This window comes from Pholis gunnellus, assembly GCF_910591455.1.
Source record: "Pholis gunnellus genome assembly, chromosome: 16".
NCBI classification, from domain to species: domain Eukaryota; kingdom Metazoa; phylum Chordata; class Actinopteri; order Perciformes; family Pholidae; genus Pholis; species Pholis gunnellus.
The window spans coordinates 20,114,625-20,129,521 of record NC_136543.1 but is presented as its reverse complement, the minus strand read 5'-3'; the positions used below and the strand labels follow the sequence as shown (position 1 = coordinate 20,129,521).

General features: G+C 43.1%; 1 protein-coding gene across 1 annotated transcript in view; it reads left to right on the top strand.

Moving 5' to 3' along the window:
* Positions 1–14,897, top strand: part of grin2da (glutamate receptor, ionotropic, N-methyl D-aspartate 2D, a) — a gene marked incomplete at both ends in the record, with an annotated part of 106,782 nt that overhangs the window by 74,549 nt on the left and 17,336 nt on the right. The window contains 6 exons of the mRNA XM_079176326.1: positions 5,217–5,342; positions 6,292–6,404; positions 8,804–8,920; positions 9,424–9,584; positions 13,226–13,295; positions 14,191–14,308. Coding sequence (XP_079032452.1) covers positions 5,217–5,342; positions 6,292–6,404; positions 8,804–8,920; positions 9,424–9,584; positions 13,226–13,295; positions 14,191–14,308 — 705 coding nt within the window. The remainder of the gene's footprint in view (positions 1–5,216; positions 5,343–6,291; positions 6,405–8,803; positions 8,921–9,423; positions 9,585–13,225; positions 13,296–14,190; positions 14,309–14,897) is intronic.

Genomic DNA, 14,897 nt, shown 5'->3' with positions numbered 1-14,897 from the left:
TTAATTAAGCCCGACCTCCTCTACAGCGCGTCTTGCACGTGTGACTGGAATAAACACAAACCGTCCTGAGGTCAAACTCGCTCGAGTACAAATTTGCTTCACTTTTGTTTCTACAAACCATTGCTGCACGTAGAGGTTGTATCCAGTTCTGAAATTGATAACAGCAACTGTGATTGAAGGACAGTGGCTTTGTTTAAAGCCCAAATAAACAGCATCATAGGAGTTATCAGTGAAGTATGATTTTTATCAAGAACTCCAATTATACTCACATTATTGAAGAGCATTTATATCCATGTAAACTGCTATTTCAAACTTGAACAATTCGTTTTCACCACATGTTGCACTTTGAATGTCCCACTGCCGCTGACCGGGTGCTTCACTCTCTCCTCCATTGTTTTGTCTTTTTTAAGAATGCTGCTTTCTAGGCTACAAACAACCATCCTTTGCTTCAGAAAAGCAGTGCTGACATGTAACAAATGTAGAAGTCTTCCTCTGGGTAAACGTCTCTGTACATCCGGCGCTCTGTGTACCTTTATGGCGATATTTGTGAGATACAAGTGACTGATGTGTCAATGATTAGATCAATGCCTCATGGAGCGATAAGACCAACATGTAGAACAAGATTCAATATCCCTATGCACTTTTCTTCCAGGTGTAAATTAGATGTAATAATACATGCACATGATATTTGCATAATAAACACTCTAGTTGCACGCTATGGCAGTAATAAGACAGAAAGAGCCGCGGGGCTATGTAAGGAATTACTCTGGTTGTCAAATGTCCCATATAGAATATTAATGGCATCTATTCAAACATCTTTATTGGAGAATACCTCACTGTAATTACTGTCCACAATACTATTGTCATGTTAAAATGAATATAGCGAGTGACATGTTGTACTTTACTGCGTCCTCTGCTGCTCTGGTTCTCACTATAGAGAGCCACTAAAGCTGCAGTCAGGTACACAGTGATGCAATTTCTCTCTTCAAAGGTGCAATGTGTGAGATGTATCCACCGGCTGGCCAGATCTAACATGTTGCACCTTTTTAAATAGTCTTCTAAATACACGAGCCGACTCGTCTGTGTCACTGCTGCTCTCAGCGGTCAGAGTACGAAGGTCACCGGTTTGAATCTCTGGACCTGCTGGGAGCCTGTCGGCATTCAAATGAATAAGTAATGCGGTCCCTTTACGGAGCAAACTGCTGCTTAAATGCCCTTGAGGAAGAGCACGTAAACCTCATTAACCCCCAACCTTAACCCCGTGTGCTCCAGTGAGTCGGCTCACTGCGACCTGCACCAGCCATGTGGTTGTGCACGGCAGCTCCCAGGTGGGAGTTTCAGAGAGGGCAGCATTTACAAAGATCATAATAGGACTTCTGTTGACGTTCCCTGGTTAAATACGGGTATATAAATAGGTGTACTGTTGTTCAAAGTGGATATATATCTTGCTGGGACTCACTGAGAGAGTGCATGAATGTAGAATAAAACAAGGCTGACAGCACTTTGAAAACAACACGCAGCTGCTTTACGCTCCTCGCCTGTCAGAGTCAGAGACAATAAATCAAACGGAACCTTCAGTGTTTGCGGCAGCACCATGTAATTATTTACACACTTTCACTGCCAAGTCGCTTTTTTGATTTAACCACAGGGAGACGGACTGGATTAAATCCAACAGTCGTTTTACTGGGATGCAGCATTACAAACAGTCTCCACCTGTCGAGAGAACACGAGCAGACAAATACGCATGAAATCAATCCGGTGCTGGGACGCAGTTAAAAGAAACAAATCTTAAATCAAACTAATAATGCTAATAAAAAATGAGTGCGAAACAAACGATTATTTACTGTTCTTCAAGGACTCACGTAAAGTGATGATTGAGTTGCTGGTAAGATGACCTGTTGAATAAAAAGAAAGCTTCTTCCTCTCAGTAAACTCAGCTGTTTTAATAATCTTTGGTTGAATAAAAAGCCCAATCAAATCATTTCAATCAGCTCCCTCGGGCTGAAGAAATGCTACGAGGCAAAGAAGTTTGATATTACACTCAAAGCAAACACACATTTACAGAAGATACATATTAAAATACAAAGCAACGTAAATAGCTCATGAAGTTCATGTAAATTATGAAAGAAATAATCTTAAACGTACCGTTTAATTTCTGATGTCTCCGTAATGTCAAATATAAAGCAGGTTACAGTCATTTAATCTCTCCTGGAGCGCCTATGGGATCACGTACGAAGGTACACTTCTTAACAGGAAACACGGTTCGGTTCAGGAGAAGATGCTGGTTATGTTTCACGGGAAAAATAAATCAACATTGACTTGACATGAACAGCGGTCTCCTGGGTGAAGGTCCAGTGGTTTGGGACCTGCACATCCACCCCGTCCTCTTCCAGATGTGGTGTTTGTCAGCCTTCATAGTTCCCGGTTCATAAATACGTGGATTATACGTATATGAATTGATTTGTCAGAAATAACCAATATACAGAACTTTACTTTGTTTGTAGGTCGAGCTAAGGTTTCACTATACAAAGTTATTCATTTACTGTTTTGAGTGTCGGCAACAACTGTACATTTAAAACATTTACATTTTTCCATTCATAATTTAAAAAAAAAGGAAAATACATTGAATAACAAAGAGCACATAATCATCAAGAATTTAAAGAAATGGAATAACTTAATTGCAATTCCTGTTGCCAGTCACCTAGCAACAGGTGACCTCATCCGGAATGTGAGAAGCGTAATCGTCCTTCACGAGGAGCTCTTCAACACCGGCCTCCTGCACCTTTAATAACGCATCCTCTTCTTTCTTCTTCTCATTACTTATTGATTTCATACTGAGGTGTTTTTTTATTCACGTCCTTATGATTGTTGAAGACATCTCATTTTAGGCTTTTCTTTGTTTTAGGAAAAACAATGGCCGACTTCTGTGTCCAGATTTATGTCCACACTTGACACATAGTGTGACCTTCCTGATTGGACAGTCATCAGATATATTTTGTTTTTTAAAGGAGCAGCTGTAAAACAGTGGATACATGTATTTCATTTCCTGTGAATTATTCACACTGTAAGTCACCCGTTAACTCTATTAAGTTTATTACAGTTTTAAAGTTCATAAAGACATACACAATGTATCTATCTATCTCTATGTATGTCTATATAGATATATATATAGGAAAAACGGTACAGATACAGAAAAGGTTTTGTTTGTGATATGTTTTTTATCTGGAGTCCTCCTCCTCCTGAGGTCAGTGAGTATATGTGTGTTACTGTCTATAACAGGCTGATCTATCACCATGACACATCTAGTTTTCCACAATTTAAAACATGTAATGCTGACAAATATTCTGTTTGTTTAACAGGCGTCTTAACTTAACTTAACCCTTCTTCCTTTTGCTCTCCTCGGGAGAGGAACTCCCGTTTGGAGGGGAAATGATGGAGACCTGCGTTTGATCGGATCCCGATGTGAACAAGATCCGATCTCCAAGCGCACGGATTTAGTAAATGAATGCGTCCTGACCTGATGGGATTACAAAAGTTGCATTGAAAAGACAAGCGTCACCATGTTTTTTGTGTGGATGATTTCATGACTTGTTTTCGTTTCTACCAAAAATCTGATGAAAACCATTCGGCATTAAAAACAGAATAAAATGAAATGGTATGAAGGAATAGTGCCTGTGATGCTGTCCACTGCGACAAACCTATGTGGAAATAAAACCTGCAGCCTCTCAGTCCTCACCGCACTCAGTCTGACAGCCGCGGCCTTAAAAGCATATTAACCCTGTCTGGCAGTAAGTTTAACGGATGAATCCCGAGCCTCTGCACCTGCTCCCCCACTGTACTCCTCTCTGCAGGGGAGCTTCCGCTTAAAGCCTCATTTGTAAACAGCGCTTGTTGCTCTTTGGTTTGTCAGCACGCGCAGCCTCTTCCCGGATGTAACGCCGAGAGACGAGGGTGTTGATGAGTCGACCCAGCAGCTCAGCCCGTCTCTCCGGCACGGTTTGATTAGCGCTACAGCTGTTGCTGCTGTTATCGTCGGTGTCGGCAGCAAATCCCTCACTAATTTGGAAAATCACAGAAGTTTGCTGCTCGCTCGCTCAGCCGGCGGTTCGACTCGCACCCACGTTCTCTAGATAGACGAGACTTCACCCAGAGACGTTTACTATGCTCATTATCTTTGTCATAAGTCGTGAGCTGTCGGACCCCTCCAGGTTTGAGACATGCATTACCTTTTACTAAGGACAGTGTTGCAGCTTGTAATGACTGTGGGAGCAGTGTGACCAACAGCTCTGTACACAGTCTGTCTTCACAGTCTTCATCTCTCAGCTTCAGAGTGTTTTCCTTTCAGTCTCATTGTGCATCTGCCCAAACATGCTAAATATATATGTTTTTTTTCTTCCCATAATGACTTAGTGAGTGAAATGGTCATTTAAATGGTCAGCAGGGTACCAATACTCTTTATTCAGCGCTCCAATATGGAGGTGAAGCATCAACCAATCGTGTGTTTCTGTTTCACCCTGTTCTGTTGTATCTAAAGAAAGGTGCTGTTAGCCAGGTCCCAGTGTATTTAACAATATCAGTATGTCAACGAGCATTTTACATGATATACTTACAATCTCCTGCTAGCAACATTAGCATCCCATTGTTACAGCACCACAGGGAGTCATGGAGGAGTAAATACCAAGCCGACCACCGTGGAACGTTCAACACAAGACCCTCCTCTTTCAGCAGTAGTGGGAATACACTCAACCCTCATGGTATCACAGAAATACGTAACATTTCCTGTTTGTGTTAAAATGATGGAAAGAATGCTAACGGCAAGTCAATGAGGATCATTTTGTCATTGTGAACACAACAATTCAACACATCCACGTGAAAATGCAAAGGTCAGAGCTGATGTAGTATGAACAGTGATGGGTGAGAGGAAGTTATGTTTTCCTAAACCTGACTGAGTGGTTTTGTTGCATAAACATTAAAGAGTTTCCGTTTCTGTGGTTTGCGGTTAACAAAATAATGAAACCAAGGCATTCAAACTCTAACTCATCTCAAGTTACAATTTGTGTTTTTGTTTTACTGTACAAGCAGGACTCGGCTTATTTGTCCAGCCGTGACAGACATTTGATAAAGTGGTACTTTATAGATGACAGCCTAACTTCTGAAACTGTATCTGATATTTGCACATGTGTGTGTTTGTGTGTGTGTGTGTGTGTGTGTTGCAGAGCCCTACAGCCCGGCGGTGTGGGTGATGATGTTTGTGATGTGCCTGTCGGTGGTGGCTGTCACCGTCTTCATCTTTGAGTTCTTCAGCCCCGTGGGATACAATCGCAGCCTGCAGAGCGCCAAGAGTAAGAGACGCCAATCAACCCACTGCCACTGCATCATTTCACGACATTATTACCAACTTGTCACTTCATCAGTTATGTAAGCGAGGGGGGGGGGGGTGATTTGAGAAGGGCGTTTGCTCAAATTATGCAAGACGTCCCGCTTTTTCCCCCACTGTCGAAACAATCACTCCACACCCACGCTTGTTTATTTATAATAAAAACAACAGCGACGGCGCGGTGGTGGTTTGATTTTTGACGTTTTCACAGTACTTGTCAGTTCATCGTTTGTTCCAAACCGTTTACTGGCTGCGGCATTCATTTTTAATAATCATTCGGAAATGTTATTCATTACTTTATTATAAACTGACACAAGTGGAATCCTTCAGACCTGGACTGTATGTTGTCGCTTCTCGTTTCTTCTGTGCTGAAACACCTTTTGCTTCTGTCCCTCTTCATTCTGAAACACGCTGCCTTTAAGCTCATCCTCCATTTCTCGTTAGCTAATCCTCTGATGCTATAAAACATCCAACAACAACAGTATGTGGAAAGTGGTTGAACAGTCCACTAACCAGCTGTTAGGAACTGAAGAAGCCCATACGCACCCTCACTGCTCTTCTTACCAGCAGAGATCGAGTCAGACTCACTGGATTCTGAAAGGGCACCGTCGCTGCATCTTGTTCTTAGCACTGCCCAAGAAGATTACAATACAGACCTTTCTTCAGTGCAGATTAATGCCCATGATTTTGGAATGTTAACCAATTGACTTGGTCTTACATATTAACTGTACCATCGTTCTCATTATCTAACTTTAGATGTGATGCGACCTAGCTTAATATCCACCTGCTGATTTCTGTCAAAGTGTCCGCAATCTCCTAAAATCCTGATTTCTCTCTCTCTCTCTCTCTCTCTCTCTCTCTCTCTCTCTCTCTCTCTCTCTCTCTCTCTCTCTCTCTCTCTCTCTCTCTCTCAGAGTCAGGTGGATCCAAGTTCACCATAGGGAAGTCCGTCTGGCTGCTCTGGGCGCTGGTTTTCAACAACTCTGTGCCTGTGGAGAATCCCAGAGGAACCACCAGCAAGATCATGGTGAGTCCCTCCTCCGGACTCAGTTGTTGATTGTCTGATCACTTGATTGTTTCATTTGTTTGGGAGCTGGATGAAATGAAAAAAAATGAAAATAATTATAATTTGCTGAGGGGCATGTGTGAAGGAGCACATGGAGCTCTTCCATCTCGAGAGCCGTCACTTCGTTTCAGGAGATCTGGGAATTTGAAATAAGTATTTTTTAATTTATTTTTTACTCCAACTCCACTGATCTACTGTGAGCAGAAATACCTTCTCCTCCAGTTTTTCCTCCAATGACTTTATAAACTACTTTTCTGGTCTTTATTTAGCATATTCTGCATGTTCTCTTTGGGGCCGATTGTTTTGGTCTGCACCAGAGTGCGATTAATGCGTTCACAAACACATCGCACAACATTGAACCATGCCAGAGATTGATTCAAACAGAGCTAAAAAAAACTGTTGCATGTAAGCTAGACGTCTAATAACGACGCTGTTAATTAAATGTGAAATAATTAACTAAATACATTTTTGCTGAGACTCACCACATTACGGGCAATGTTCAATGGGCAGAATTAGTCGTTAATTAAGTATTTATGCAGAATAAATAAAACAGGTCAAAATTTATACAATATTGCTACATCTACAACTTTATCTTGATATTACCATTTCTATATATATATATATATATATATATATGTGTGTGTATAAAAGAAAATACATTTGTGGATCTTACGAGCCAGTGCAATCAGTTTGAGACTTCATTCACTTGTTTCACAGCAGTGGTATTTTTAATACCTGCTGTTACTCTATGTTCCCACGACATGAAGAGAAAAATCAGTTCAAAGCGTGCCCCCCCCCCTCTCTGCAGAGCAAAGAGCCACAGGAGGTCAGGAACTCGGGGAGTCTTTTTTTCTTCTGACTGTCACAAGTGCTTTCCACAACAACCCCAATCATCACAGGAGCTCATTAGCTGCTCAATGGGCTTTACAGAAGGGGGTCAGAGGAGAGGTTCTTAGTTATTTTTCTCCGGAAATGTTGTAGTTTTTAGTTAAACTGGTTTGCTTTACGCACCTCGAGGCAGGAGTCGCTTTGATGGGCTGCAGCATTTTTATTGTACTGTAGAAGATTTGTTTTTGAAATACACCAAAGAGACAGAATCCAAATCGGATCCACTTCAAACTTTCATTTCACTCAACTGCAAATAATCACAAGCAACACAAAAGATAAGAAGTCATCTTTAATTGAAAGCTTGTGCTCAAAATGACTTTCATTTAATTGTGAATTTCTCTCACCTGCATAAGCAAGTTCAGGGTCATCACTGTCCATCCCAGCATGATGAATGACAACTATGTATAATTGATGTCATACATTAAAGTCTGATAGGTTTTACATCAGCCGGGGGGTCATGAACCTCAGCAGGAAGTCATTGTAAGTGAGGAGTCCATCCTTCAACCCTCCTGTTAGGACGAATCTTCCATCTGAAGCGTCCTCGAGCAAAACACTTAAATCCCATTCACTAAGATTACTTCTTTTTAAATTACGCCTCTGTTACCGGAGCGGAGAGTGTGCATTGTTCATTGTATTCATTAAGAAGATGATGCAAATTATCTTTTGGCACAAACACAGAGCGCTGTGGAAGCAAACAGCCCCGTTCATCACCGACTGCAAGTGCAAAGTTAGCGCGGCGACTAATCCACTTCTCTCACTTGATCCTGGCTGAATGTCAACAGTGCAGCATCTTGCAGCAATAAAAGCCAACACTTCTGCACAGCTCAAAGTCTTCACGCCAAGTCCTTACATCACCATTCAAAGGATCTTTTTTTATGTGCTACAGTAATTTGGGTCAACTGGTGTTATTAAGTAGTGGGAGTTGTACTTAAATCTGTTACTTAAGAGGCAATACTACAGTGAAAATACTCTTGTAGGTAAATGTCCTGCAGGTGTATTATCTGCAAAGCTTTTGCAGCAAAATACCAAGTTAACTATAGCTGTTAGGTAAATGTAGTGGATTCAAATTAAGGTGAAGTATCAAATTGCATAAAAGGTAAATCCTCATACAGAGTACCTCAAATGTGTACTTAAATACAGTATCTGTTAATTCAGTGTTTTTCATGATTCATGTATATGACTGTGCCGTACATAATAAGACATAATGTCAGGCTCTAGAAAGAGATTTCCTCGCAGAAATCTACAACATGTCACTTCATCATTATGATGACTTTAAGAAAAAGACACTTCTTTTTTTTTTGGAGGCTCAAGTGTCATGCTGATAAATACGACTCAACCCTCCAGGCAAGACACCGCATCAGCTGCGGGTTTAGCAATGAAATGCCAAGAAGTGGAAAAAAAAAAGTGTCACTGAAATCTTAAAATACTTCCAGACCTGTCAGACTGAGCCCTCATTGATCTTCCTCCTCCAGGTGCTGGTGTGGGCCTTCTTCGCTGTCATCTTCCTGGCCTCCTACACTGCCAACCTGGCTGCCTTCATGATCCAGGAGGAATACATCGACACGGTGTCAGGGCTGTCGGATAAGAAGGTATACCGTCTGGGAGGGATGGGGGTCAATGGGTGGATGTGCGCACGATACGTGAATACTGTAGTTTACATTTAAATAACCTAAAGTTAGGTTTGAACAGTAAACAAACGGGTGAGAGAGAGAGGGAGAGAACGAAAAATGCGATCATCCTGCAAATGTTGTTTTGTTTCTCGTCTATCTCCACAACAGGTGGGCAACTTCAGAATAGCTTGAGTTAACAGAAAGAAGTGAAATACTCCCTCTTCTTCACTTTCTCAGTGCAGTTTCAGCAGAACCCACACAATCCTGCTGCTCTGACACTTTAAAAACCTCATCTCTTTCATCAGTCTCCCCCCTCAGCTCCTCAGGAAAGTGTGGCAGAGAGGCCGTTCTTTCAAAGTGAAGACGTCGACTTCTTTGCAGAAGTTCACCCTGCTCACCCTCCACCTCCTCCTCCCATCTACTTCTCTTTAATAACTTCCTTCTACGGCTTTAATCTTTTCTCGTCTTCCTCTCGTGCGTAGTTCCAGCAGCCGACGGAGCAGTACCCGCCGCTGCGTTTCGGAACGGTGCCGAACGGCAGCACGGAGGAGAACATCCGCTCCAACTATCCCAACATGCACCAGTACATGATCCGGAACAACCAGAAGGGTGTGGAGGAGGCCATTGAAAACCTCAAGTCTGGGTAAGCGAAGGAAAAGAGACGGTGGAGGGAGAGCTTGTGTTTACTTGTGTGTACTTATTTTACTACTATGATGTTTTTCCTAAACCTAAATAAGTTGTTTTGTTGCCTCAACCGAAGTAAGTGATTTAGTTTTAATCCACAATGTTGGCCAAGTGCGTACTGCCATGGTGCAGCGTCATATATTCAAAGGGCTACATGTTTGAAAGTGACGAGTCAGGCTGGTCTCATCCACCATTCATGGCAATCCCTACGAGGAAAACAATGCGCAGTAATTCGTAGATATCCCACGAAATGTTTTCGTACGTCATCCTCGTAATCTTGACCGAGGATGTAGAAAGAATGCAAAAGCGCACACAGGGCGGACGGGAGGGGAGGTGGATGGGTCCAACAAATACCGATCTCTTAACCAGGAGACATTGAGAAGTCAATGTTGATGTTTTTGTCACGTACCTTGCGTACTTCCGTAACGGCACTTCACTTTTCAGAGACCAAACTAAGTCGTTTTGTTGCCTAAACCTGACTCACTTTATTGCGCTTTGTACTACGTGACGTCATGACTTTGACGCGCTGCCGTATTTGATGAGTTGGGGGTGAAACGTAAATACAGTCCTACAGGAAACATCAGAATAGAGACTTGTTACCAATAATAACCTTCTACTGTTCAACTCTTTTTCTGCTTCATTCCTGCTGAAATCCACAAGTCAAAGCTGCACATTTGTTGCAACACCTCTTACTTTGAACAGAAACCACCCGTCCTCCTCTGCTTTTTCAGATAGATAGATATTTTTACTTTTAACACGGGACTGCCGTCCCCGCCTCGTTTCAGACACACAGGACCCTTTTGTCTTTTCTTAACCTGTTAGCTTGTTGCTCTTCCTCGCCCCAGGAGCCCCAGCTGGCTGTTGTAACCTGTGCAACCCCATCAGGATCACGGCTCCTAAACGAGGCGCGAGAAGTGGAGAGAAAAGAAGAACTTCTAAATAATACATGCTCGCAGCAACCGCAGTGCAGGGGGAGAATCCCGCCGCCTCAGCACTGGCTGCCACTCAGGCGCCTCTTGTCTTCAACGAGGGAGGTTTATTATCTGCCTGGAGGGGGGGGGGGGGGGGGGGGGGGGGGGGGGGGGGGGGGGGGGGCGCAAAGTACACTTGCCATAAAATATACACATGCTCATCTTGTTTGGAGGTGGGAGGGAGGGGGAGGAGGCGGCGGGGGAGTGATGCTACCAGATGCAGATGAGGGTTCGAATGTTTAATGAGACAAGCAAACACACACTTTGAGACAAGCAGCGTCCGCAGTCCTTAGCAACTTTGACGTACCGTGTTAATAAAACTCCCATGATGCATTCCTTTTTACCATTCATACTCATACATCATCATCTAGCTCCGTCTGTCTCTCCCTTCAGTCTTTTTACCATCTCTCTCATTATTCACCGTTTATCTGTCTCCTTTCTCTCTGCCTCGCTCCCCGCCGTTATTTACAGAAAAAAAACGTTATTTACAGAGGAAACGTTGTTGAAACGTTATTTACAGGAAACATTTGAACAGTGCATGCCGTCAAAGCAAAGCGGCATTACACTTCCCGTATAACATCACCTCTCCATCTCTATTTCTTCCTCCTCTTCTGACTCCCTCTTTCTCCCCCTTTTCCCATTTTCTGCCTTTTTCCGACTCCCTTGATTACTCCTTTTGCTTCTGCTTTTCACTTCATTTCTTCCTCCCTCCCTCCCTCCGTCCCTTCCTCAAATATCATCTCTAACCCCCTCCTTTTCTTGTCACCCACCTCCCTCATATCTCCCCTTGCCTTCACCTCTGTACAATCTCCCATCCTCCTCCTCCTCCCTTTCCTGGAAGACGTGGGTACAGTGCAGCTTCCCAAGTGTGACTATAAATCAATGTGAAGTCGAAGGGCAGGTGAAGTTTCAAATCCATCATCAGATGCTGTGATATCCATCATCAGTGTGAGCCGAGCTGTTACATTAAATCCATTATTACATGAAGTCTTTTAGCTCCCTTGTCTTGTGGATCCAATTTTCCTCATCAATGCGTTTTCTGCCTTTTCTTCAGTGAGCGATGTCAGAGTGTTTTCTTATTTTTTAATTAGTTAGTTAATTGGTTTCGTCTACAGAATGTCAGAAAATAGCAGGATATGTTCAAATCATTATTTCTTATTTATTTATATTAAAGGTCCCCATGATGTAGAAAGATATATTTTTATTATTTTGTAGTTATTATAAAGCAGATCGAGGTGCTGTATAAAACTGTGAATGCTCTAAACGACAGTATTCAGGCTTCTGTGAGGTTGTGACGTCACAAACTATTCAGTCACGAGTAGAAGTGGAGCTTGAGTTTGTGTAGCTGCCACAGTGAGTCCTAGTACGGTCAAATGATTTGTGTTATTTGTTTGAGGAAAAAAGAAGTTAAGCCCCAATTATTGCTGCACTCAGACCGGTTTAATATTACTGATATTCTTGCGAAGCGGCCGCTGGAAAAGTGTTGTGTGGTTCGTTAGCTCAAAGCTTCATTCTTAACATTCCAGTTATTGTTCTTAGTAACGTTGGCTGAATGTCCATAAAGCAACTCTTTCGTGCAGACGCTCCGAGAGCTTCTGGTTGCAAATCTCTGAACCTTTTTAGAAAGGCGCTGCACCTCACAGCCACTGTTTTCCTGCCATGAAAAAATGATGTTTATCTTAAAGAAATGTTGTGCAATCGTCCACCTTCCACGTCCTCTCTGTCGCTCTCAAACAAAGACACACAGCGAGCGCTGCCGTCCGTCCTCGTCTCTGTAATTGTCTGTCTTCAGGCCAAAAAACGCTCCAGTGGCTCGGTGCACTTTGTGATGCGTGACGGTTCATCATGACACAGATGACCTCGTGTTGCATGCGTCGTGGGCCGGGCAGGGAAGAGGACTGACAGAGTTCAATGCACTTATAGCCTTTTATGTTGCATGTTTATTAATCAGGTTTTTTTTTATCGTTACATTTTTGCCGTTTCTTTGCGTCCTATTCGCAAATACTTTGCGGCCCTCGTGCCGGTCCACGCCCCGCTGGTTGAAGACTGCTGCATCAAAGTATGTAAACACGGTGAAACATGTTGAGTATGAACCTGAGCATGGGGCCGATGCATCACTTTGAAGTGTGCATAGTTTTTGATGTAACGTAATTTGGAGCAAAATGCATTGCAATAAACACATACTTGATTGTTCCATATACCATCTTGGAATAATGCAACTGATTTCATTTGCATTGCGTATAACAGACGACATTAAGTTATGTAACATTAAGTGCAGTGCTCTTGAGAGACGATGAGAGTGAGAATCACGCCTCACTTGCATCACGTCCTCCACTGCTGCTGCTGCTGCTGCTGCTGCTGCTGCTGCTGCTGCATTGTATTCTGGTCTATTTTGTCGACTGCAGGAGGAGAATTCTCTGCCTCCACTATGATGAAAAGCTCGAGATATTGTTGACTGTTTGTGCAGAGAAGTCTCTCTGCCTTCTTTTTAGTGTCATTGTCTCAGCAGAGCTTTATCCATCATCTCTTGTCATTTTGTTCACCAGTTGCACTTTCTCCGTCATTTAGCTCCAGGTCAGTGATTTCCATCTCTCGGGTGTAATTTACCTCCTTCCTTCGTTCCCTGCAGGAAACTGGATGCCTTCATTTATGACGCCGCGGTGCTGAACTATATGGCCAGAAAGGACGAGGGCTGCAAGGTAAGATATAGCTCTCTGCCATTTCACCGCTCGGCACGCTCATACGGCAGCTATTGTTGGCGTCCCGGTGCCCTGCGGCTATAATGTGCTACAAAACCACAAGATCTTCAGCAGGCGTGTGTCCTCGCCTTTAGGAAAGAACAACTGCAACAGAGGCACAAACGGGCATGCCAGAAGGCACTTTAAGAAGAGCTACATCTGCAATCAATAAATCAAACACACCAAAGCATTTATACGTGTCCCTCGCTGCCTGTAGCTTGTTAATATTGTCATTTTTGGACCATGCTCCTGTTGATTTATTTATGTTAGCGTTTGATGCGGCTCCCACAGCGAGAATGAAAGTACTGCCTGGTGATCGTTTGTAATAAGGTCTGTGGGAGGCCTGAGCTCCCAGCGGCCTCACACAACAGCCACTGCTGCAGTAATTAATACAACTGATGTGGATCTATATTAATCCCTCCACTGAAAACAATATCCTGCTCTCAAACTCTGGGATATTTGGGAGACATCGATATTAGAAATCAGCCAACCGTTTTGCATTAATGCGACACTAAGCAAATACCATTGCAGCAGAAATTAAGCTAATTTGTATTTCCTACTTAACATCTGTCTTATGAGCCTTTCTCAGTTCCAATCTTTTGCATCCTCGATTCCTTTCCTCGCCTCCTGTTCTCGCATCTTAGTCCCACCCACGGGAAGTGCAAGTGGAAGAGGCGAGGAAGACACACAAGCAGTTAAGGCAACAAAACGAGACATCGGAGCCGTCAGTCAACGTCAATTAAATATGACAGCTGAAGACTCCCGCAAAGGATACGTGATCTCGCATTCCTCGGGATTCACGTGTTTGTGTGTGTGTACGCTTGGATGCTCATGTGTTCATGTGTTACTCCACAAGGTGATGACCATCGGCTCTGGTAAGGTGTTTGCCACTACGGGCTACGGCATCGCCCTGAACAAGAACTCCCGCTGGAAACGCCCGCTGGACTTGGCTCTGCTGCAGCTGGTCGGAGACGGTAAGACAGAAGGGTGCTGGGAAGGATGAAGCGTTTGAGAGTTTATTTTGAAGCTGGGACATCTTTGTGATCCTGCAGTTAATAATGAATGCCCCTCTTTCAGTAATCGTGATTTTTTTTTATATTGTCAAACGTGAAGGTTGAGGTTGATGGCAACTTTAACACACCCAACATTTCCACGTTGTCTCGTACAATAGTCTGCATAAAGTAAGATCTGTAATCCACCCAATGAGTCATGACCAACAGCCGACCAGTGTGAGTCCCCCTGAATGAGCCGTGTCCGATGATTATGCAAACCAGACAGATCTCAAATAGATCTGAAAAATACATATCCCCCCAAAAAATAACACCGAAAACAAATAAAGATTCTTTTCCTCATTCACCTCTTGTATTGCCATATATACTGAGTGTGTGTGTGTGTGTGTGTGTGTGTGTGTGTGTGTGTGTGTGTGTGTGTGTGTGTGTGTGTGTGTGTGTGTGTGTGTGTGTGTCTAAGAGTACCCTGAGAAATGTCTCAAATAATGAAAAAGGCATTGCAGAGGTTATTTTCATGTGTGGGCATTCTCCATTGTTTTTTTTATGAACAACC